At 43.8% G+C, this 24730-nt stretch overlaps 1 protein-coding gene and 1 pseudogene across 2 annotated transcripts; both read left to right on the forward strand.

Annotated features, from left to right (window-relative positions):
- Positions 1 to 2886: 2886 nt before the first annotated feature.
- On the forward strand, positions 2887 to 23984 carry GCM1 (glial cells missing transcription factor 1). Of its 2 annotated transcripts, XM_043450492.1 has the most exons (7): positions 2948 to 3015; positions 3739 to 3832; positions 5645 to 5849; positions 17120 to 17372; positions 18422 to 18534; positions 20184 to 20312; positions 22439 to 23984. In XM_043450492.1, exons 3-7 carry the CDS (start codon positions 5778 to 5780, stop codon positions 23171 to 23173), a joined length of 1302 nt encoding a protein of 433 aa, XP_043306427.1. In that variant the 5' UTR covers positions 2948 to 3015; positions 3739 to 3832; positions 5645 to 5777; the 3' UTR covers positions 23174 to 23984. The 2 variants fall into 2 exon arrangements, with proteins under 2 accessions (XP_043306426.1, XP_043306427.1); XM_043450491.1 differs by lacking the exon at positions 3739 to 3832 and having other exon boundaries at positions 2887 to 3015.
- LOC122430173 lies at positions 9781 to 9899 on the forward strand (annotated as a pseudogene).
- Positions 23985 to 24730: the final 746 nt, after the last annotated feature.

Genomic DNA, 24730 nt, shown 5'->3' on the forward strand with positions numbered 1-24730 from the left:
CTGTCATATGGCCACAAATGTGGCCACAGCAACTCTAAGGTCAGGCTTGCAATTTGGCATCTGAAATGAAAAAATAATATGTCCACCTCTGATTTGGAAAATTCCAGGGAAGAACTGCACAAGTCAAACTGGGTCCCATGCCAGAAGGGACAGAAAATTCTGATGAACAGCCTTGGGGGAGGAAAAAAATATTCTTTAAAATGATGAAGTAAGGAAGCAGTGGAATCTTTTTTTTTTTTTTTTTTTTTATTGTTTTAACTTTTTGGCCGCACCATGGGGCATGTGGCATCTGAGTTCCCCTACAAAGGATCAAACCCTCAGCCCCTGCCTTGGAAACATGGAGTCTTAACCAATGGGCCACCATTGTAGTCCCTAGAAGCTGTGCAATCTTGATGCCAGGAGGGGCTGGGGTGTCAGACAGGCTTCCTCTGTCAGGAAGGGGATGCCTTTTAATGTTCTTCTTCTCTGATTGATTTCTTCTGTGACCAGGGTCAGTTTGCTGATGCCAAGAGGTTGGTTACTTAACAATCTTATAAAGATCAAGGTACTTAACATTTCTGTGCCTGTTTCATCCTAGCAATATAGCTTAATGATACTATATCTCAGGAGGTAGCTGTGAAGATTACAGAATAACATCTGCCTCCCAGAGATGCAGTAAGGACCAGTGCTTAGCATGGCCCTGACACATAGTAAGAGTTTGGTCAAGGAAAGCTGTCATAATTACTGTTGTTATTAATAACAATGCCAGAGATCCAATTAGGAGAGTTTGGGCAAGACTGGGGCATGGCCTTAAGAAAGCAGAAGTGTCATCACTCATCTGGGACATATAGTCAGAGCTCAACCCGAGTGTGGAGACGGAGCGCCTTGATTGACTAAGTTCACCCTGTGTCAGAGTAGGGTTGGTTTTGTGGACAAAGATGGATCTGCTGTTGAGGCTGGAATTCCAGCAGATCTTTCTGTACAGAGGAGGAGAGGAGAACATACCAGCTTCACCTTGAGGGAGCTAGCAGCTTAGTGGGGAGCCAGAACCAACACTCATGAACAGGTAAAGCAACAATATGTACAGTAGTATTTCAATTGTGCAAAGTAAGACCTGCATTTGGTGATGTATGTAGGAAAAAAAATGGTCTGAAAGGACATGGCCAACATATAACCTGTGGGAGTCTCTAGGAACTTGGGAACTTGAGGTGATTTTGTTTTTTAAGATTATGAATTTGGGACTTCCCTGGTGGTCCAGTGGTTAAGACACTGAGCTTCTACTTTAGGGGGCATGAGTTTAATCCCTGGTCAGGAAATTAAAATTCCCCATGCTGCATAGCTTGGTCAAAAAATAGGGGGAAAGAGAGATTATGATTTTATTTTGTAATTAAGGAAAAAAAGTGATGGCTTAAAGTGATGTAAGACAGCTTACAACCCAGTTAAGAGTTCTGGAATACCACTGAAGTGAGAAATTCTGTGTTCTAGATTTGTTGTAGGAAGGTGTCATAACGGGTGGCATTTGGGGGGCTTCTGAGGGTTGGGTGGGTGTAACTGCATGGAGGGAAGAAGACACCCTAGTGAGAAACCCTGAGCAACTGGACGATCATGGCATGTGCAATTGTCACCTTATTTCCTTTCAGCTCTACGTCCACTGTTTGTCCTGCTTCCTGGTTCTGGAGCTAGACCCCAGAACATTCCTCTTTGGCCAGCTGGCACAATGCCAGGCTTTGTCATGCTACAGCTGTTTGGGGGATGGAGAAAGATCCTGACCAAAGAGGGTCTACAAAGAGCACACCAGGATTAGCCAAATAAAATACAAGAAAACCATGCAGGGTCTTAACTCCAGATGGGGAGGAATTTTCTAATGAACTGAAAGCCTAATGAAACATCTTTCCAACATTGCCAAAGGTCTCCCAGGGCATGACACAGCTGGTGAGACTGCCCCAGCATTTTGCCTTCCACCTTACTCATTCCTTCCTCCGATGACCTGGACCTTCCTCCAGGGACTGACTTCTCAGCGGGCTGAGCACACATACTTCTCATACCATTTTACCTTTGCCCCTGGTGTTGCCACTATCTAGGGCGAAGTCTTATTCCTTGACACCTTCAAATGGTTCGTCCTTCAAAAGGCTGATCAGGCATGCTGTTGGTGGAAGAAGATTCCCCTGAGCCTCCTCCCTCCAGCTTAGTACCTTCCTCTCTACATCCTTCCAGACTACTTCTTTTCCATGCATCATGTTATCTTAAGCTCAGTGTCTGCTCATCTTTTCTACCTCTAAACTTCTTCAGGGCTTTAATGCTTCCTTGCTTATCTCCAGAGACTGCTTGGAACACGGCAGGTGAGCTGAATCAATGTGGGCTGCACCCTGACTGCTCAGGACACTTTTGAAGAAAGGATTATATTATTCTTTGCAATTAAGACACTCAGAAGTCATGGGGCATCCTTGTTAGGGGCAGGATGGCATTTTAGTGATTTTAGTAGCTTGGGAGGTGTTGGCTAGCCAACATCTTGTCGTTGTTGTTCAGCTGCTAAACGTGTGTTCCAATCAATTCCATCACTATGACATATCTTGTTGGTTGCCTGTCTTCCCTCCTTTGCACACATGCCGAGGTAAATGGTGAAGGAATTAGAATTCTACCGTTACTCAGTCTGCCTTGGGCCCAAACTTTGAAATTACAAGAAAGAAAACATCTGGACTTCCTCATGAGAATCTTAGCAATGTCCATTTCTGTTAAAACGCCTTTTTGACATAAAAAGGGGAATGTTCATAAGCGTACCATAGAATATTCATCACATTGCTGGCATTCTGCAAAGAATTGGGCTGGGTAAGTGGCTCCCGGGTCACTCTTACCTATCCCAAGCTGAGAGCATCTAGATTTTGATTGGATTATTGCCAGAGCTCATTAGCATAGTGTACCTTGACCTGGATTAGGGAACAGCAGTCTCTGCGTAGAAAATGACCAGAACTTGCTGGGACCTGAATCAGAGAGGACATTTTTCTGAAGCAGTTTTGTCTACATCTCCAGAAGTCAGAGGTAAGGAAACCATTATAAAGTTTCCGCTGTAAGATAAATAAATTATGGGGATATAATATACAGCATTAAAAATATAGTCAATAATTTTGTAATAATTGTATGGTAATAGATAGTAGCTTGTCTTTTCGTGATGACAATATGTTTTACCCTTGAGGCTAATCTAATATTGTAAGTCAATTTATATAAAAAAAATGTAACAAAGCCAGAAATCCTAAGGAGAGACAACTGTAAGGGGGGGTGACAATGGTCACCCCATTTCTACAGGGTTTTCACTTGTTCTGCTTGGGCTTCTGTAAAAATGGTAAGACATGAACACACTTTGGCCCAAGTTGCTTTGAAAAAAGAAAGTCTGGACAAATGTTTTTTAATCCCGAGGAAAACGGAATTTGCTTGTTTGTTTCAAAGGCTGCAAACCATCTTTTCTTCTTCCTTGTGTTTTAGTCTTAGCTCTCAGAGAAATATTAAGTTCATGTTCATTTGGCAAAAATTCATATCAGAAAAAATCGGAAAAGCAAGGTAGTTTTTCTGCACAAGATTTTTTATTTCCTTTTCCTTAATTTAAAAACAAAAGAATTATATCAACATTGCTTAGGCTTAAGGCAATATCTTCGACTGCTTTGAAATGTGAATCTTGTTATTCTAATATACTTTTTTTTAAAGTCTGAATTAAAGTCAATCTGGGGCATCATTTATTCTGTAACTTAGGGTTTCTTTCCCAAACAGAATTTGATTTAAACTCAATGGATATTTAATCTTGCACATCAGTGTTTGAATCGGGGATACTGAAGTTTCATCTTTTTGGATGACTAGGTTGTAGGTGAGTGTGGGTAGGTATGTTAGGGAGGGAAAAGACTCCTATTAACTTGTTATTTAGTGGCAAAGAGCTTCATTTACATGTTCAGGTCAACAGTCATCTATATCTACGCACTTTACTTCAGTACATCTCAGTGACTGGCAAGTATTAAGGTTACATAAAGCTAAATTATTGAGGAACAGTAACAGAGGAACATGGGACTCTGTAAGATTTAGACTATTAAACTAACTTGTGGTTTGAGTGCCTCTTATGTGGTTCTATGTAACATCATTATGGCACTAGAGCACCAAGACATGGAAATGTCACACATGTAAACATGTCTTACTTCATATTCTATTAGCAAGCACATGTCATCTCAAAATGATTGGGGTTTTTTCCCCCTCAAAGTTGAACACTTTAAATATCTTTCCTTCTTTTTACTTTTTCGGGGGGAGGGGAGGGTAAGTTCCTTTTAGAGATATGAATTTGAGCAAACTTCGGGAGATGATGGAAGACGAAGGAGCCTGGTGTGCTACAGTCCAAGAGCTTGCAAAGAGTTGGACACAACTTAGCCACCGAACAGGAACAAATCCCCTTTAACCAATCATAATTAGAAACTAGCGTTTCTTGTTGGGGGTGGTGGAATACAGTTTGCACAAACATTTTTTAATATCTACTATTTCTGAAATACAATTTAATGAAAGTAAGATCAGACAGAATTTTCTTGTGGCGGGCAGGGAAGAGTGAGATTGCTAAAGTCAAAAAGTCTTGAAGGGTGCTTTGGATCAAACAAAGATGAGAAACACTATTTTAGAGCAGTAGTCCTCAAAAGACAGTTTTTCCTTCTGGGAGACATTTGGCAAATGTCTGGAGATATGGCTGGTGGTCAACAAGGAGGGGTGAGTTGCCGCCAACACCTAATGGGCAGAGACCAAAAGATGCTGTTAAATATCCTACAATGCACAAGGCAACCCCCACAACAAAGATTATCAAACAGGTTTTCAACGTCAATAGTGCCACGGTTTTAGAGGAATCTGATAATCATTTGAGACTATTTGAAGATATAAAATATACGAGTGAAGTCACTCAGTCGTGTCCGACTCTTTGTGACCCCATGGACTGTAGCCTACCAGACTCTGCCACGGGATTCTCCAGGCAAGAGTACTGGAGTGGGTTGCCATTTCCTTCTCCAATATATAAAATATATGCTGGATTATTAATCTCTATGGGAATTTAAATTTTAAAAAGACTTCTAGACACATCTGGCTGTGATGTTCCCCTCTTGTAACACATCCACAGGGTAGCTAATTTATGAAGGTGTATCCATGGAAACAACTCCAAGCCGGTTATCCCTCCCTCCCCAACCTGGTACATGGAGGAAAAGGTCCTAACCATTGGCTACAGGTGACCATGGTACTTACAGAGGCCTTTGCACTTGGGGCTAGCAACCAGGAAGGTAGTCCAAATCTGAGGGTGAAAGTGATGTTCTTCCCCATGGTCAAGCTTTATTCCAGCAGGTTCACTAGTGGCTCCTACATTTTGTTTTTGTTTGTATGTTGGTGCTTACCAAAATGTCAGTGAAACAGTCTTTTCTGGCAGACGAGCGCTGGTATTTTTAATGATATTTTCTTCTGAATTCCTTTTCTTAAAAGTCATTTTCAACTGGAGGATAACTGTTTTACAGAGTTGTCTGGGTTTTAGCCATACAACAATGCAAATCAGTCACAAGTATACCTATGTCTTCTCTGTCTTGAACCTCCTTCCCACCCCGTCTCCTCCCAAGAGCACTGATTTTTATCTCCTTAATGATGAGTATCACTGTCATTTATTTTTTAGTGTTGGAAAGCAGTCTCCTGGTCTAAACTGCTTGGGTGGACTGATCCAACTGTAAGAGCCTTTGAGAGCAAAATTCTCAAGTGCCTCTAGAGCAGCTGGATAGACAGAAACGCGTGGGTGACCTGACTTCATCATGGAACCTGAGAACGCTGACTCTGCAGACAAAGAACTAAGCTGGGACATTAATGATATGAAACTGCCGCAGGTATGTACTTGTCCTCATGCTGCGCTCAGCATTTGGCCGTGAAGCCTTGAACGTACCTCCCTCAGACCTGAAGGAACTTGGTGAGGATCCCAGCTGGGTAAATGCCTCTCCTACAGAGTTTCAGTTGGACATCCGACCAAGGACTTTTTTAATGTATATAATTTTTATGTATTTACTTTTGGCTGTGCTGGGTCTTCGTTGATGCGTGGGCTTTTCTCTCTTTGTGGTGCCCAGGCGTCTCATTGTAGTGGCTTCTCTTGTTGCAGAGCACAGGCTCTAGGGCGCAGGCCTGGTAGTTGTGGTACATAGGCTTAGCTGCTCTGTGGCATGTGGGATTGTCCCGGACCAGGGATGGAACCTGTGTCTCCTGCATTGGCAGGCAGATTCTTCACCACTGACGCACCAGGGAACCTCGCCTCCGACTGAGGACTTTTAAGAGGAGATTCCTAAACCCATGATTTGAGAAGGCCCTCACAGAGCAGACTCCCCTGGTTACAGACTGAAGCAAAGGAAGTGTTACTTCCCTTCTCTTTCGAAGTTGTTTTGGCTCCAGTGCCATCTGCCTGGCTAGCTAGTAGAATGGAATCCATGATAATGTGCCTATAGATTGACTCTCTGTAACACACAAACTCCCATACAACCTTATTTGCTGGTAGTAATGGGTTTAACCTAAATCTGGCATTGGGAGGTCCCGGTGAGAGTTCTCTTCTAGAACTTTTGTGATGACTACACGGTCCATGCATGTGGGGCTACTCTCCAGCTAACAGAGTGACTTCCATTTCTTGTTTTCTTTGCCTTCATCTTTGGCAATGACATTTAAAAAATTTTTTTAATTTTATTTCTTTTTGGTTGCACTGGGTCTACCTTGCTTTGCGCGGGCTTTCTCTAGTTACTGCAAGCCGGGGCTACGTTTCATTGCAGGGCTCGGGCCTCTCATTACAGTGGCTTCTCTTGTTGTGGAGCACCGGCTCTAAGCACGCAGGCTTCAGTAGTTGCAGCATACAGGCTTGGTAGTTGCAGTACATGGGCTTAGTTGTTCTGCGGTGTGTGGAATCTTCCCAGACCAGGGATTGATCCCATGTCCCCTCCATTGACAGGTGGATTCCCAACTACTGTGCCACCAGGGAAGGCCTGGCAATTGACATTTTAAACTCTTAATTTGGTGGAAAACAGTTGTTTTATTTTTTATCTTTTTTTTTTTTTTTTTTTGCTGAGCCACATGGCTTGTGAGATCTTAGTTCCCCAACTGGGAACTGAATCCCAGGTCACAGCAGTGAAAGCATTGAATCTTAACCACGGGACCTCCAGAGAATTTCCAACATTAGTTGTTTAAAACTGATTTCCTTGACCCCTTGTTTTGGTCTTCTTTCCAGTGAAGAAAGAAGGTTTTCACTGGAAGTTATTGGGAAGGGTGCCTGGGAAAGCTAAGACTGGAGACCACCAGAACCATCTAGTGGAAGGTCATGCTCATTTGCCTGATTTGGGGGAATGAGAAATTTGAATTATCCCAAGCAGAGGAGAGGGAATGGAGATTCCACCTTTGTTGGTTTTTTCCCACAGTTTTGATTTATGCTCACTCCAGATTTCACTCTAAAAAAGGCTTCCAGATCATTCCAAATTTCACTCTAGTGAAGTGCTTCTCTTTATGTTTCCCCTTACACTTCCTCCCCCATTCCCTCCTGGTAGGTTTTGGAAGAGCTAGGAAGTACTATGTATGCCCTACTTGCCATTCATTTAAGGATGGCTAACTATATCACAGCTAAATCATGCAAATATCTATTTTAAGGGTTTGTGTTTATAGTTGCTTGTAATTGGTTTACAATAGTTATAGCTGTTTTAGGGGAAACTTTAAGGTAAATTTTAATTACTCCTGGCTCAGAGACCCATATTCCTAATTCATGATAGAAGGTCCCAAATAGAGAAACTGGGCATCCTCAAAAACAAGAGTTGAAGGAAGCAGGTATATAGATGATTTCGCAAATTCCCATCCCAGAGCGGGACCTTTAATGGGGTCTAAGAACACTGTACTAACATGTATTTTTTTCTAGGGCAGAGGAGTCATATCATTCATCAAATCTATAGACAAAAGAAAGAACCATGTCCCTGGAGGGGATCTCAGGGTTCATAAAGGTTCATGTTCCAACATGAATTTTCCAAAACTTAAGCCTTCTCAGCTACCAGAGACATTTACAAGAAAAGTCCACATGCAATTCTGGAAATGTACCATTTTTAGTTTGTAGAAAAATTTCAGTGGCTCATGAAAATAGATAAGTGTCCTTCAGTTTGTTAAATATGCCAGGGAAATGATTAAAAGAGCAAATGGTGCTTTAGTATTTTGGAGAAGGAAATGGCAACCCACTCCAGTATTCTTGTCTGGAGAATCCCATGGACAGAGGAGTCTGGTGGGCCACAGTCCCAGTGGGGCTGCAAAGAGTCAGACACGACTGAAGTGACTAAGCACGCACGCACATTTTCTGAGCAGAGTCAACATTGTCCTCATCTGGATTTATGGGGCTGTGGAATCATATCAAGACCCAGCTGAGGCAAAAAATAGAAGGTGTTGAAGCCAAGCACAGTAGATTTTTATATTTTGAGAGTGTTTCTGGAGGCAGAGCAGTGTACGATGAGAAGCACGAGGCTAGGAGACCAGGCCTAGGCTTTGAATTCCAGTCTTGCCTCCTTTTACCTGTAGAACTTCATGGAGTGGTTTAGCATATCTGAGGTCCCCTTTCCCCTTCTGATAATGAAGTTGTTGCACTAAACAGTCTCTTATGGACTCTTTTAGTTCTAACAATCTAGGATCTGGTGACTCAAGATTCAGAAGGTGGCCTGCACCCTAGGACAGGGGCTGGGTGCCAATCACAGGGCCTGGCACTTATTAAACAAGAAAGGACAAGTATGAAATTCATGAATGAGTGGGTCCATGGCTTATCATCTGGGTGACTCTAAACAAATCTGTTTTCTTGTTTTCATTATCTCCTCTGTAAAAGTAAAATAGTAATTCCTCATATACCTTGCTTGAATCTTTGAGTTGTTTAGAACAGATATTTTCTCAAAATGTGTTCTGTAGTGTGTAAGTTACAAGAAATTTTAATGGATGTTGTGAAGGAAGGACTAAGTTCAACCAAGTTAAGCCAATTTCTTCTTCTTCTTTTTTTTTTTCCATGCCATGCATCATGTGGAATCTTAGTTTTGAATCCATGCCCCCTGCCGTGGAAATGCAGAGTTCTAACCACTGAAGAATTTCCTAAGCCAATCTCTCTGCTGCAGACATAGTGTTTTTCTTACTGCATGATGGCTCTCCCAAGAGGAGGCTGTGTTGGCAATGTCACCCTAACTTATTTTTGACCACAAAGCTGTTTTTCCATGGAGCCCCTTAGGCAATGAGTGGTCCTCAGACCATCTGTTTGAGCATTAAAAAAATATGTTTCAAATAATTCCATCGATAATAGCAAGCATTGGCTTACTACTATTATACTTTTCCCCAATTTCATTCTCTGTCCCACCCATACAAAGAATTTATAGTTTATTTTTCATATTTGCATGTTCTTGCCACGGTTCCTACAAATTCCTTTCTTATTAATCCACTGACTTGCTTCAAGTTTCAAGATTAGTTACCTGAGTGCTTATTGCATCTTCTGATCCTGGAAACTCCAAAGGCCCTTTTTACATCACAGATCAAGATCTATGAGTTAATTTTTGGCAACAGTGAACAGTGACATCCTCATCAGGACATCAGAGAGTTTTGATGTCAGTGGGCTGTGTCAGATACCACTGGATGCAGGGGCTGTTAACCCATGTTAACTTTCATGGAAGGACTCAGGATTTGGGCCAGTGGAACAAAATCAGTGTCCTAACAGAATCAATGCCATATAGAAAAATGCCAGAGGCACTGAAGGAGGGCGTATATAATTTAGTATGACTCCGACATGTCTATGGCCATATTACCCTGAACGCACCCCATCTCATCTGATCTTGGAAGCTAAGCAGTGTCAGGCCTGGTTAGTACTTGGATGGCAGACTGCCTAGGAATACTGAGTGCTGTAGGCTTTGGTTTCCCTGGTGGCTCAGACGGTAAAGAATCTACCTGCAATACAGGAGACTCAGGTTTGATCCCTGGGTTGGGAAGATCCCCTGGAGAAGGAAATGGCAACCCTCTCCAGTATTCTTGCCTGGGAAATCCCATGGACAGAGGAGCCTGGCAGGCTACAGTCCACAGGGATCGTAAAGAGTCTGACCCGACTGAGCGACTAACACTTTCACTTACTTTCGGGCATGGGGATAAAGGCTGAGCATTTGGCAAAAGGGCTCTCTCTGGACAAGTATATTGTAAAAGGTGAGAGGATTAGGTCAGATGAAGATAAGACAAGGAAGGCAAAGTAGAGCACTTTGAAGTTCAAAGCCTCCCTACAGGGGAGCCGTGCACAGGCATTCAGTAAGGAGATCTGGGAGACAAGCGGCCTGAAAGGTGGTTTGGAGGCAGAATTGTTTCATGTGCCCTCCTCCCTTCTTTCAGCTGCATGTTTGTCTTTATAAATCTTCATGGAACTCATTTCTGATCACTTGTCTGACTCGTGGTTAATTTGATACCACTTCTACTTTATCCAGCCTCCACGGAGTCAGCCCAGAACTGCAGGCAGTTAACTTACTCAAAACCATCATTGATAAAAGCCTCGTTATTCCAGTCCAACGTAATACACCAATTTTGCTTTCCCTTTCTATTCCCTTAAACTACTTTAGAAGTTCAAATATAATTGCTGTAGGGTTTGCTTGATCCAAGCCGCAAAAGTCTGGGTTGCGTTAGTCTCACCTTTGTTAAAAACGCTCACCACAGGGTTCCCTGGGCTTCCCAGGTGATGCTCATGGTAAAGAACCTGCCTGCCGATTGCAGGAGGTGTAAGAGACGAAGGTTTGATCCCTGGGTCGGGAAGATCTCCTGGAGGAGGGCATGGCAACCCACTCCAGTATTCTTGCCTGGAGAACCCCACGGACAGAAAAGCCTGGCAGGCGACTGTCCATAGGGTCACAAAGAGTCTGCCACGACTGAACGACTTAGCATGCACATACATGTTTCATTACAAGGATGCATCTCATTAGCGTTGATTGTAATACTTGAGAGCCTTGAATGATGAAGAAATCTCTTTCTTTTTTTTCTGGTTGACAGTTGGATAGAAAACCAACTCCTTTTTCTTCTCAATAGTATCCACTGAACAGGGAGACAGGAGCGACCGCTCTGCTCCCTGCACCTGCCCGATGCTCTGAGCAGAAGCACAGGTCTTCCAATAGCCCCACAGCAGACAAACACCCCGAATCATTTTGTTCCTTGAACATGAGCAGTTTGCCGATTAAACCCACAATCAAAGCCACACGGAGCTATTAACTCACACAATTCCAAGGTTTAAATATACTTTTTGTAGAGAAAATCTTAAACTGTACATAGGCTAAACATAAATACAGGGCCACCTGAAGCCTGGAGAATCAACTCCAAAGAGGCCATGTCTTTGATGAGTTCATTGCTGGACCATGGTTTTAACAAGCACAATTTCCTTTGCCTCAGTCTTATGGGCAAAGGTGAATCTCTGAGCTCCTTCTGTGAATTTGTGTAGAGAAATGTAATCAGAACAAGCTAGTTGTAATCAGATGTGTCGTGGTGCTAGGGAGCTAAGGGGTAAATAAGAGTCTGCATTTCTGGTGAATTATTATCTGACTGCCTGGTCAGTTCACCTTGTTGGTCTGACGGGGACACTCTTGACTTTGTCCTCTTTGCCTGGCATTCTCCTTGCTCTCAATGTCATTTGAACTCCCTGGGACATCTCCACCTATATGGACCCCATGGTCATTGGGTGCCCCCACTTTCGGGGCCAGAATTCTTCTGCTGCCCTCTGCTTCTGGGGTGGTGGAGATGGTAGCAGAGACTCTCGTTGGGTGCCTGCCAGGAGGTCCCTTGCTTAGCCGGGTGGAATTGGGAAGGAAAGGGAGACAAGAAAAGGTAGGGGGTGACAGAATTTGAAAGCTGGGGCACTCTGTCCCACCTTAGTGTTGTCTGAGCAAATAAGGAACTTTTTGACCTGCATCTTGACCTTTAATAAAGGTGGGAAATGGCAAGATTACCCAAAGGCAGTAATGCTTAAGTTAACTCAAAAGCATTTAGTCAAATTGAATTTCTCTCTTTGAAAACATTTGGAGTTGGGTTTCCAGTTGGTTCAGAGAGGTAAGTTCCCAAAAGGTTTAAGGTAAATCAAAATGCTGGATAAATTTTTTTTTCTGTGCTTCATAAGTAATATCTATCCCTCTCTATGATTTGCTTAAACATGTATCTGTTTGCTAGCCCTGTTTTATTTGGAAGCATTTATTTATGAGGAATTTATAAGCTATTCTTATTAAAGAAAACCTGGCAGATAATTGTTTTACACTAGAGTGGATTATATCCCAAGGGAAGTCATTTTTAATATAATAGCATGCTAATATCAATATTTTTGAGGTCTCATTTCAGAATTTTGATTTTAATTCATTAGTTCTATGTAACAGTGTGTATTTCTTAAGCTACCCATTAAAACTTCAAGTAGTTAAATAAATGAGAATGAGGGAAGAAAGAAAGGTGCTATATCATTGCACAGCTTCAAAGATTTTGAGTGACTTAGAAGACTAAGTCTCTTGGGGACAAAAATTACATACAGAAGTCACATAAATATTCATTAAACCCCCAATGATATTACCCATGATATAATACAATATAAATTTGTTACATTTATATGTTGGAAACCTTAAGAATATTCCCTTTAAATTATAACCTTCTTAACCAAGAGGAAAGACAAAGAGTTACTCATGAAAAGTTAGAAACAAACATAAAAAGAAGATCCAAAAAGAGGGAAATGTTTTGTGGGGATTTGTTAAACAAGATTAAGAAATAATCGTTCTTCTTCTAAAATTTTACGCTCTAGTGCCTTAAATTTAGGAGATTTTCAGAGTTCCCTATCATTCATTTGACATCTGGATTCCTTTGCATCACTGGAATCTGGGTTTTCTCATAACTGCAATGTCAAAAAATGTCAGAAATCCCGCAAAAGTCCTGGTCAAAAGACTGGTCATATATAAATAGCCAAAAGAATATCTTGATATAAATACTCTTGCTCCTGGTAATTTTCTTGAGGTTGTGCGTTGTCAAACTTATTACTGGCTTATTAACGGAACTGGAAAACTAGGGTACTAGTGGAGGAGCTGATGGGAAAAAAGCTTAACATACTGTGGAATGCAGAACAAACAATGTGGGCTTTAGAACGAACCTCAACAATATTAAAATAATTGAAAACACAGATGTGTTCAACTATAATGGATCCAAACAAGACACCAATAACAAAAGACAACAGGAAATTCTGTAAATACACAGAAACTAAACAATATATTTCTAAATAATTCATCAAAGAAGAAAGCTCATAGGGAAGTGAAAACATGCATTGAACTGAGAGAGAAAGAAAAGACAGTGAAGAACATTTCTGGCTCTACTCGCAGGGAGTCCTTGCTTTAACTGGAGTATTTGAATTGCTCTCACAAACACTGTAGGTTCCTTCTGGTTTGTGGGGTCTATGCCACTGGCCAGACTGAAGGGGCCCCTCACCTTTATTTTATTTATTTAAAAAAAAATATTTATGTATTTACTTGGCTGCACTGGGTCTTAGTTGCACCTTCATTGCAGCATGGGAACTCTTAGTTGCAGTATGTAGGATCTAGTTCCCCAACAAGGGATCAAATCCAGACCCCTTGCAGTGAGAGCCTGGTGTCTTCGTCACTGGACTGCTAGGGAAGTCCCATCCCTTTAAAACATGGAAATCTCAGCTTTCCTTCAAGACCACCTTGTTCTTATCTCTGCTGCCCTGACAACTGTGCTTTGTATTGGAATAATTCAAATCCACTGGTAAATTTCTGCAGCCCAGATCGTTAAAGGTCCACATTTTAACGTTTTAACCTACATTGTTATTACTTCAGAAGATAAAATATTATGCTTTCGGTGGCATTTCTGTGGCAGAAGAGAGCACTGTTTAGAGCTTTGGATCAGAAGGAAGAGAAGAGAAGGTGGGTGGAGGAAGCAGGAGACAGAGAGGGGAAGAGGGGGCCGCCTCCAGGGGCTGCCTGAGGTTGTGTGTTGAGTTAATCCCACTCAGAATTACCAGAGAAGTTGGGGAGAGAGCTGGAGGAGACAGCTCATTCAGCATCTTGGCCTGGCTGGGCCTCTTTCCTAGAAATTAGACACAGTGGCCTTTGGACCAGAGGGGACCCCCACCCCTAGACACCACCCCCTTTCCCCTGCTCTTCTGGAGCAACATCCCCTTTCCTCACCACTGGGCGGCACAGCGGAGCGATCCTTGTCGCTGTTCTGAGAGAGAAGCTCAGAAACGGGAGTTGTGCCCACTAAGCTTTGGTTTTATAGGGGCTTGGACGCCTGTCTTACATTTGGCTAAACAAGGTTTAAAGTGTCAGGTGACTTCTCTGGGGGTCATCTCCTAAAGGCTGCTGGCCCTCACACCCAATGGCTGGTGTGTGTTGCCTGAGATCAGAAGACTAACAGCTAACACTGACGTGGAACTTGCTGTGTGCCAGGCACGGGCTCTATTTTATTTTTTATTGATGTATAGTAGATTTATGATGTTGTTTTAGGTTCTGGTATACAGCAAAGTGATTCAGTTATACATATATCAATATATATTCTTTTTCATATTCCTTTCCATTAGGGTTTATTACAGGATATCAAATAGAGTTCCCTGTGCTATACAGTAGGACCTTTTTTTTAAAATCTATTTTATATATATAGTAGTTTGCAGCTGCTAACTCCAAACTCCTAATTTAGCCCTCTCTGCTTTCCTCTTTAGTAACCGGAAGTCTGTTTTCTATGTCTGTGAGTTTATTTTTATTTCATAGATAAATTCATTTGTATCATTTAAATTTATTTTTCCCTTTTTTTTTTCCCTTCTCCGCGCCCCCCCCACCCCTCCAACCCCGCCCTGCTACACACAACTTGCAGGATCCTACTTTCCTGACCAGGGAGTGAACCCAGGCCCTCAGCAGTGAAAGCACTGAGCCCTAACCACTGGACCACAAGGCAATTCCCTGTATCTTTTTTTTTTTAGATTCTACATACAAGCTATATGATATTTGTCTTTTTTTTTTTTTACTTGCTTCAACTTAGTACGATCATCTCTAGGTCCATCCATGCTGCTGCAAATGGTGTTATTTCATTCCTTTTCATGGCTGACTATTCCATGATGTGTATGTACTACAACTTCTTTATCCATTCATCTGTCAGTGGACACTTAGGTTGCTTCCATGCCTTGGCTGCTGTGAGAAGCAAGCACTATTTTGAATGCTTTGTGTATGTTGACCCATTCGGTCTCCAAACATCCCTGTCGGGCAGGTACTCCCAGGGCCCCCATCTCACAGAGCAGAGAGTGGAGCCCTTCCCTCTCAGGGTGAGGCCCACACCCTGGCCGAGTGCCTCCCCAAGTTGTGCTCCTTCTAACAGTAAATATTTTCGGTTTTGTGGGCCATACAGTCTTGACTGCACCTACTGGACTCTGTCACGGTGTGTAAACATATTCACAGACAACACATATGAATGAACATGGCTGGGTTCCAATAAAACTTTATTTACAAAAACAGGCATTGGGGACTACCCTGGAGGTCCAGTGGCTAAGACTCTGTGCTCCCAAAGCAGGGGGCCTGGGTTCGATCCCTGGTCAGCAAACTAGATCCCACATTCTGCAACTAAGAGTTCACATGTCAAAACTAAGACCTGACACAGCCAAATAAATAAATATATTTTTAAAAAACAGGCATTGGACTGGATTTGGCTCATGGTCCTAGCTTGCAGACCCTAGCTCTTCACTATTAATTAGTACTACCTCTCATGTACATAAAACCTCTCATTTTTATTTCCTCAGACCCATTTCAATCTCCATGAAATTCCATACAAATGACAACTATCATTAACAATATAAAACTTACAGTTTACAACACATCTGCTCTTCCCAGTACTTTTGTGAAAAGTGTTTTATCAATATCCCCATTTAGAAGAAAAGCAAAATGAGACAGCTGCCTACCCAGAGTCTCATGTTACAAAGTTGTTTGGTGTCTTCTACACTTGAACCCCAACTTGGAGAGATATGACCTCCTGGAGCTGCCCTTCCATCCTGATGTTTGCTTATCCTTTTCAAATGTCTTGTTTTTCCTTTCTCATATTCTATGCTGTGTTTTCTTGCTTGGGGAGCAAAGGAGAAGCACCCTTCTGGAGCTTCTAGAATCTAAACCCTAACCTTCCAGAAGCTTCTTGTTGAAAAATGTTCTTATACCATGTCTCTGGAAGCTGCAAGAATGGGCACTGCTTAAGTTTGACCACTGAGATTGCTAATGATTCTCACTCTAAGAACAGGTCAAACATGGCCATGAGCCATAACTTCACTAACATTCAGCCAGAGCTCCCTGCATACTAGGTGATGAGCTAAGTAATTCTTATATGTTATCCTATGTAACTCTCAGACCCACTCGAGGTAAGTAGGTCTGGTTATTTCCATTATACAGATGAAGAAATGGAGACACAGAAAGTTAAATAACTTATGCTATGAGGATTAAGTGTCCTGTGTCCCTGCCTACTTAAAGAGGAGAGTTTGGTTTAGTTAGGTACCCATAGGCAGGGAACTGTGTCAGTCCTGGGCAGGAACATGAAAGTTTTCAGTCAAGCTCAACCTGTCCTTACTCCTCCACCCTGTTTGAGGCGCATGAACATGGGAGTAGAGCAAAGGGGAGAGAATTTCCGCAGAGGCGGAAGCGGCTGTCCAGCCTTCCACCGCGTTTCTCAGCTGGTTGTGCATTAAACCCTCCACTTTCTCAACAAGCTAAGCACCACGTGGAGCGCAACACTGTCTCGCTGCCCTGCCCCAGTGCCATCCACAGCCATTGTGCAAGAGTACCATCGCGTTGCTTCACTCTCCAACATTCTCAGTGAGCAGTGGTCCTCACTCATCACCAAAGGCTAGAGGAGCATCAGTCCCGCAGAGGGCTGCATCACTAGCCATTCTGGTCCAGGGGGCAGATGTGGGATGGACCCAGCGGTCACGTGGCCGCAGCCGGGCTGTGCGCGCTCAGACCCCCACTGCGTGGTAAGATCCAGCTGGGTCTTTGCCAGAGATACAATGCCCAGAAGAGCTGGGCGCCAGGCCACCTATGTGCCCAGTGGTGACTTCCAGCTGAAACTATAATAATCTCCTTTGTGTTTTCATCAGAACGTGAAAAAAACAGACTGGTTCCAGGAGTGGCCCGATGCCTACGAGAAGCACATCTACAGCTCCGACGACAGGAACGCGCAGCGCCACCTGAGCAGCTGGGCCATGCGCAACACCAACAACCACAACTCCCGAATCCTCAAGAAGTCCTGCCTGGGCGTGGTGGTGTGCGGCCGCGACTGCTCGGTCGCCGAGGGCCGCAAGGTCTACCTGAGGCCAGCCATCTGCGACAAGGCCCGGCAGAAGCAGCAGAGTAAGTGGCGCTCCCGCCCTGAGGGGCCTCAACGTTCTCCCTCCTCCCAAGGGCCCAGCCTCCTTGCTGGAGGGTGGAGGAGACCAAGGCTGTTTCTAGAGATCATTTTAAGGAGAGTCAGCCAGCCCCCTAGGCCCCTGTATTCCCATAGATCTGCCATGTCTGGTGCACCCACCCCTAACACTGCTCCCTTGGGTTAAGATCTGACTTGGGGCCTCTGTTAAAAGGAGGATGCATCACTCAGGGGACAAACATTAACTCATCAGCGCACTCACATATGTGAATAGTGTAACAGAAAGTTGTGCACCAGGCTTGCCCCCTGACACCTTGGGGAATGGGGTCCCCCAAATGATCTCAGTGAGCGCTTTGATCTGGAGGGGGGACCCGGGACTAAATCTGAGGTTAGACTCAATTCCGTGCCATTTAGGTTCAGGCCATCATCACATGCTAATTCTTCTTCTTCTTTTTTTATCATATTCATCAGATTGTGAAATAGATGCATCAGCATTCCCTGTGCATTGCCTGCTTCAGATCTCAAGTTACTTCACGTTCTTTCCTTGTCCTTTGTTTTCCAAACTTGCTCTCAGGGCCGGACGGCATCAGTCATTTACACTTTAGTGGAAATTTAGTAGCTGCATTCTCTCCGTCATGTGGTTTTGCTCCTTGACCCTTAGTTCAAATTGTGAAGTGAAAGGATTTTTTCCTCTTTACAAAGAATTTCAAGTATCGGTAAATAAGGAGAGAAGGATTTTTTTTTTTTTTTTGCTTAAAAGAGCTCCCCCTGCCCCCGCCCGCCCCCGACCTGTAAAATATTCCACTCAGTAGGTAACTGCTTCCTCTACCGCATGTGAGAGTGACCTGGGCTGCTTTAGTGGTCTGGCCTCCTAGGCCCAGGAGTCATGCCCAGTGGGTGAAAGCCTGTAAAGCTGTGCCCATATGGATTCTCTGCTGTTGCGGAGTCAAGTCTGACACAGGCAGAGCTGCACAGACCCGGGGATCTGCTGGCCAGGCTTGGCCGAGTGTGGTCACCTTCCTCTGCTCTTTTGTAGGGAAACGCTGCCCCAACTGCGACGGGCCCCTGAAGCTCATCCCCTGCCGGGGCCACGGGGGCTTTCCCGTCACCAACTTCTGGAGGCACGACGGACGCTTCATATTTTTCCAGGTTGGATTTACGTTAAAGATTCCATTTCTCTTTACTTCAGGAACTGTCCACAGAGCACAAGGGAGACTTGCCTCCAGGAGAGGCACAGGTGGAGGGGAGCCTGCACCCTCCCTGGGGGAACCCTCTGGGCAAGCAAACGTCTGTGCCCCGAACCTCGAGAGAGGAGCCAAGAGTGGAGCCCAGGCTCCAAGGGGGTGACCGCTGTCGGTAACGTGGGCCCCCGTGCACTGGCCTTCCGCAGACCCAGCTCTGACTTTTCACCAGCTCTCTAAACATGGACACATTGCTTTACTCCCCGAAGCCCCAGTTTTCAGTAAAATGTGGTATTAAGGGGTCCTCTCCAGGGAGGTGGCAGAAACAGTGGACTCTGAGAGCTGGACTGTCTGGATCTGAGTCCTTGCTAAACCTGCCTCGGAAAAGAAAATGCTCTGAATGTACAGGGTTTGCCAACTTGTGGAATATAACTGTTCTCATCATGGCTGATTTCAAGTTGGTTTTCTTTAAGTTAATTATTTTAATATACATTTTTTCATAATACTTACATGATCATAAGGTTGAACACAGGGTTCCATGGCAAAAGCACATCAAAAATTAATATTGAAGGTAATAGAGAATGAAGATATTAAGCTTGACAGAAATTCTCTGGAAAGATCTCTTTGGTAGAACTGTGCAAGACCACCTGAAATTTTCTTTCCTTGCTTTCCTCTTTGTTCATTCAGTATCTCCAACAAATATATTTTTAAAAATTTTAATTCTATTGAAGTATATTTGATTTGGGGGAGGGGGGCTTCCCAGGTGGCGCTAGTGTTAAAGAAGCTGCCTGCCAATGCAGGACACACAAGAGACACGGGTTTGATCCCTGGAGGAAGGTACCCTGGAGGAGGAAATGGCAACCCACTCCAGTATTCTTGCTTAGAAAATCCCATAGACAGAGAAGCCCAGTAGTCCATGGGGTCTCAAAGAGTCGGACATGACTGAGCATGCACACATACCCATAGTTGATTTACAGTGTTGTGTTAATTTCAGATGTACAGCAAAGTGTCAAGCCATTTTTAACAACCAGCTCACAAAATACCTGAATGGCCAACAGTTGGCTCTCTACCTGGCTGTCTCTGGCACACTCTGGATCCCAGTTCCCCCACTTTACTAGAGGAGGTTTCCCAGGTGGTAAATCTCTCCATGCCTCCATCTCCTCCTACTCTGTAGGCTGGTGGTGATGGTAATGGTGTGGCCCTCATAGCATTGCGCTGAAGATTCAAGAATATGTGTAATCAGTGTTACTCATTATCACTATGAATGTGACTTGGCAGGGCTGGGGAGAGGAGTGCAAAGAAGGAGTACCATCAGCAAAGGCCGGCGGGTGGGTGGGCTTCTTGTTCAGTCACTAAGTTGTGTCTGACTCTTTTCGACCCCATGGACTGCAGTATGCCAGGCTTCCCTGTCCCTCACTATCTCCCGGAGTTTGCTCAACCTCATGTCCATTGAATCGGTGATGCTACCCAACCCTGGGAGGGTCGTAAAAGGTTACTCTGATCTTGTGACAACAGTCAACTGCAACAGCACCCAGTCCGACAGCAGAGTACCAGATAAGACTTTACATACCATGAAGTACATCCAGTTGTTTATTTTGCTGCTTCTTCTCCTTTAAGTCAAAGGGAGAGCATGACCATCCAAAGCCAGAAACCAAATTGGAAGCTGAGGCCAGAAGAGCAGTGAAGAAAACGCACTCAGCGTCTTCCTCAGTCTCCTCGAAGCTGAAACAGAGCCCAGACATAAAGGTAACCTTGCTCCATGCATCTTCAAAATATCTGGGGGCTTGCCATCCCTGTGGTGGCAGCAGTAGATTTCCCTGTCATCACCTACAAATGAGGGCTTCCCACATGCCGCTAGTGGTAAAGAATCTGCCTGCTAATACAGGAGACCCAAGAGATACGGGTTCTACCCCTGGGTCAGGAAGATCCCCTGGAATAGGAAATGGCAACTCATTCCAGTATACCTGCCTGGAAAATTCCATGGACAGAAGAGCTTAGAAGGTGCAGTCCATGGGGCTGCAAAGAGTCAGACAAGACTGAGCACAAATTCCTAGGCAGAATTTATCTGTGATGGATTAAGCATGCTCTTAGCAGGTCTTTGAACCTATAAAGGAGAGCCCCAAATCATATATATTCAGGCTCACCTATGAGCCAGCATCTGGCGAAGAAACTGAATATGTGGTTTTCCTCTTAATGTCTACCATCTTTGCAGCATGCCGTCAACCATAAAGTCCATATAATTTCATAATCATCTTCCCTACTATAGTTAAAAAGAGACCTGAATTAGTACTTAACCTGTGTTTGGCACTCTCTGTATTTCTGCTAGAACCAAAAAGAAATGGTCTGCATAAAATCTGAGCCTCATACTTCTTCATTCTCCCCCGAAGCCGATGATTTCCTTAGTGCACTTGACCAAGATGAAATAACCAGGCAGTTTCTGAAAACAGTGGTCATCTGGGGATGTGGGGATGCCCACTTCTCCCCACAGTCAAACTGTGCTGTGATGTTCATGGCTTTCTGGCTGTCATAGTGTAGGTAGGGTTTGTCTGCTTAATAGTGTTTTACTAATTCCTATACTTTTTCCTGGGCTTCCCAGTTGCTGCTAGTGGTAAAGAACCCGCCTGCTGATGCAGGAGACATAAGAGATGTGGATTCAATCCCTGGGTCAGGAAGATACCCTGGAGGAGGGCATGGCAACTCATTCTAGTATTCTTGCCTGGAGAATCCCATGAACAGAGGAGCCTGGTGGGCTAGAGTCCATAAGGTCACAAAGAGTTGGACACAACTGAAGTGACTGAACAAGCATGCAGCATACTTTTTCTGCTGGTCAATGGTCCACATTTCAGGAGTACAGAAATTGAGCCAGTCCATCCTTGGAGGTTCTAATGTACCTTAAGGAAAAAAGTCATAATTTGAGTCATAATTTCAGAGAAATAGGAGCCCCTGAATCCCGGCAACCAGTCCCTTATCCCACCTACCAACCCTGGCAGAAGTTGAAGGGGGTTTCTTCTCACTCATCCTTCCTGGTCTGTCTTTCCAACTCCGTCCTCTTATTCCTCAGTTGTGGTTGTTTAGTTGCTAAGTCGTGTCCGACTCTTTTGTGACCCCATGGACTATAGCCTGCCAGGCTCCTCCGTCCATGGGATTTTCCAGGCAAGAATACTGGAGTGGGTTGCCATTTCTTTCTCCAGGAGACTTCTCAACCCAGGGGTCAAACTTGGATCTCCTGCATTGGCAGGCAGATTCTTTACCACTGAGCCACCAGGAAAGCCCTATTAGTCAATAGTTTTACATAAACAAGAAGATAACTTAGTCCTCAAGCAGATTCTTTTCTTGTGATTAACTGGAGAATGATATACTTTCTCCATTTAGAAAAAAAATTGACCACGTCATATGCCAGAGGTCTGTGATTCAACAAAGTGAGCTTGGAGTTTCTTGAGAAAAAAAAAAAAATCCCTTGGAATCCACTAAAAAGTAGAGAAGTCAAGGAGAAAGTTGAGATTCCCCTGAGGATAATGTAAAACTCTGAAGCTGTGGTTTGATTTTTCTTACATAGCCCCTTACAAGTTTCTCACAGAGGCAATTAGGGTTTCAGATTTGCATTTGAGGTGGAATGTTCTAAACATTCTCCTGTCTGAGTGAAAGAAGGGCCATGCAGCCCTTCCTGGTTGGTCAGATTTCGCACTGAAATGGCAGCAGCCTTGAGTTCCTGCAGGCCTCATGAGCTTGTGCAAAGCTCTGTGCATGTTTGTGCTTCGAGCATGTAGGGAATGAGGAAAAGGCACAGAGCACTTGCTTGTGCAGGGTCACTCGTGGGTGCCTGGGGTAGTAGGGTGAGTTTAACTTATTAACATGAGCTTTTGTCTTTCCAGCCTCTTCCAGGTGAAACACAAAGTTGGGAAAGTTTAACTTGGTCTTTCCAGGAAGCTGTCCAATTGCCTCCTAGTTACAGCGGACATGTGATAGGTTACACTCCCCAGCAGAAGGCATGGAATGATGGCTCATCCTTCCCCGAGAGCTATGGTTTGGGGGGTACCTCTGAGCTGGCAAACCTCACTCCCACCCTGGGTCCCCCTCAGCTCTACGACAAATGGGATTTGTCCCACAGTCGGGTCTCCAGCAGCGGAGACCTGCTCCAGCCCTCCATCTCTGGAGTCTTCTCTGATTACAGTGATCTGCAGACATGGAATAAGAACGTGGCTTTGGGACGAAGTCCTCTGAATGACAACAGTTGTCCCAGTTACCCTTTTCCTCTGACCAGCTGGCCCTACGACTTCTCCTCTTCCCAGAGCTCTTCAGAACCCTTCCACCAGCCGGTTCCAGTGGAACCACCAGCAGCCAAATCCAGCTATCCACCCATATGGCCAAATCAAGGGGGTGAACTTTATGAAGAGAAGGTGCCTGTGGATTTTAACAGCTACCACCCTCCCACCACATGCCATTCACCCCAGGAAGACCCCCTTCTCCTCACCCACACTTCTCAGCCTTATCACCAATATGCCCTGCCTGGCAAGAGCAACAAATGGGATTTTGATGAAGACATGGGGTGCCTGGGTTTGGATCACTGCAATAATGAGATGCTTCTAAACCTCTGTCCTTTAAGATGATCCAAATCAGAGCCCTTATGCACTGCCGATGGGAGTGGCATTTGGTGCAGCCACTGTGGAAAACAGTATGGAGGTTCCTCAAAAGATTAAAAGTAGAACTATCTACCAGATGATCCAGTAATCCCACTCCTAGAGGAATAATAGAATGAAACCAAATCACTGTCTTGAAGAGACATCTGCACCACCATCTTCACTGCAGCATCATTTACAGTAGCCAAGTCATGGAAACAAGCTAAGACAGGTGCATGGGTAAAGAAAATGTGGTGCGTGTATATATATATATATATATATATATATATATATATATATACCATTTAGCTGTAAAAAAGAAGGAAATCAAGTCATTTTCAACAATATGGATGGACCCTGAGGGCATTATGCTAAGTGAAATAAGCCAGAAAGAGAAAAACAAATATTGTTATGATCTCGCTTACATGTGGAATATTAAAAAACCCAAATTTATAAGAAATAGAGATCAGATTTGTGATTTTCAGAGGTGGAGGGTGAGGGGTGGGAAAACTGGGTGAAAGTGATCAAGAGGTAGAAACTTCCAGTTTTAATCTAAATAAGTTCTGGAGATGTGAGGTACAACATGGTGACTATAGTTAATAAGACTGTACCATATATTTGAAAGTTAAGAAAATAGAGCTTAAAAAGTATCGCAAGGGGGGAAAAATGTAACTGGTGATGAATATTAACCACTCTTAATGTGGTTAACATTTTGCAGTATATGCATGTATCAGGGCATTATGGTGTACACTTTAAACTTATACAATGTTATTTGTCAATTATATCAATAAAATTATATCTCAATAAAACTGGGGGAGAAAAATGGCTGAAATCTTTTATAGCCATTTAAAAAACTGGAGGGGATAGCTAAAAGAATTTCTGTAGGAAGTAGTTTTCAAAAGGCAACTACAGATAAGTCAGAATCATGATGGCAAGCAGAAGGCAAGACTTCTTTCTTAATGTGAGTAATATCTTGGCCTGTCCTCCTCCACTCTAGTACTATAGGAGTATTAGAGGAGTCCTCAGGAGTACTAGAGTAGTCTTCAAGAGTACTAAAGTATTAGGGGAGTCCTCAGGAGTACTAGAGTGCTCCACAGTGAGGATTGAAAACTTGTTCAACCTGTGGCAGGCAATTTCCTCTGCTCTTTCTTCCCCCACAATATTTGGGAATCTCAGAACCTACGTTGCATTATCTGTTCCATTTTCAATGTCCTTTAAACGACCTCAAACTGAGCAGATATGAAAAGTTAACCACCCAGGGTCTCAGCTAAGCCTTCTTGGAAACAGAACAAAGGACCAGAGAGAGTGAAAGAGCTTCAGAGGTGCAGAAAGACGAAGATGCTACAAGTAGTTAGCACTTTGTCTAGTCTGAAACATACAGGGTTGGTTTATAAGATGTGTCCCCTAGTTGATTTCCAAGGCTCATCAAGACAAGGGATAAAGACCCAACCCTATTTCCTAAAGACAAAGAGCAGCAAAATTAAATGTCTGCATGAAGAGACATTCCAGGGGCACCAAACAGACTTCTTTCCTCCCTCCTCTCCTCCT

This window comes from Cervus canadensis, chromosome 28 (assembly GCF_019320065.1).
Source record: "Cervus canadensis isolate Bull #8, Minnesota chromosome 28, ASM1932006v1, whole genome shotgun sequence".
Lineage (NCBI taxonomy): Eukaryota > Metazoa > Chordata > Mammalia > Artiodactyla > Cervidae > Cervus > Cervus canadensis.

Excerpts from the sequence above, each read along its gene's own strand:
- GCM1 (XM_043450491.1), top strand. The coding sequence starts at position 5,778 with ATGGAACCTGAGAACGCTGACTCTGCAGACAAAGAACTAAGCTGGGAC. Across the intron at positions 5,850-17,119 it reads ATGATATGAAACTGCCGCAG|AACGTGAAAAAAACAGACTG; the intron begins GTATGTACTTGT and ends TGTTTTCATCAG. Across the intron at positions 17,373-18,421 it reads GGCCCGGCAGAAGCAGCAGA|GGAAACGCTGCCCCAACTGC; the intron begins GTAAGTGGCGCT and ends GCTCTTTTGTAG.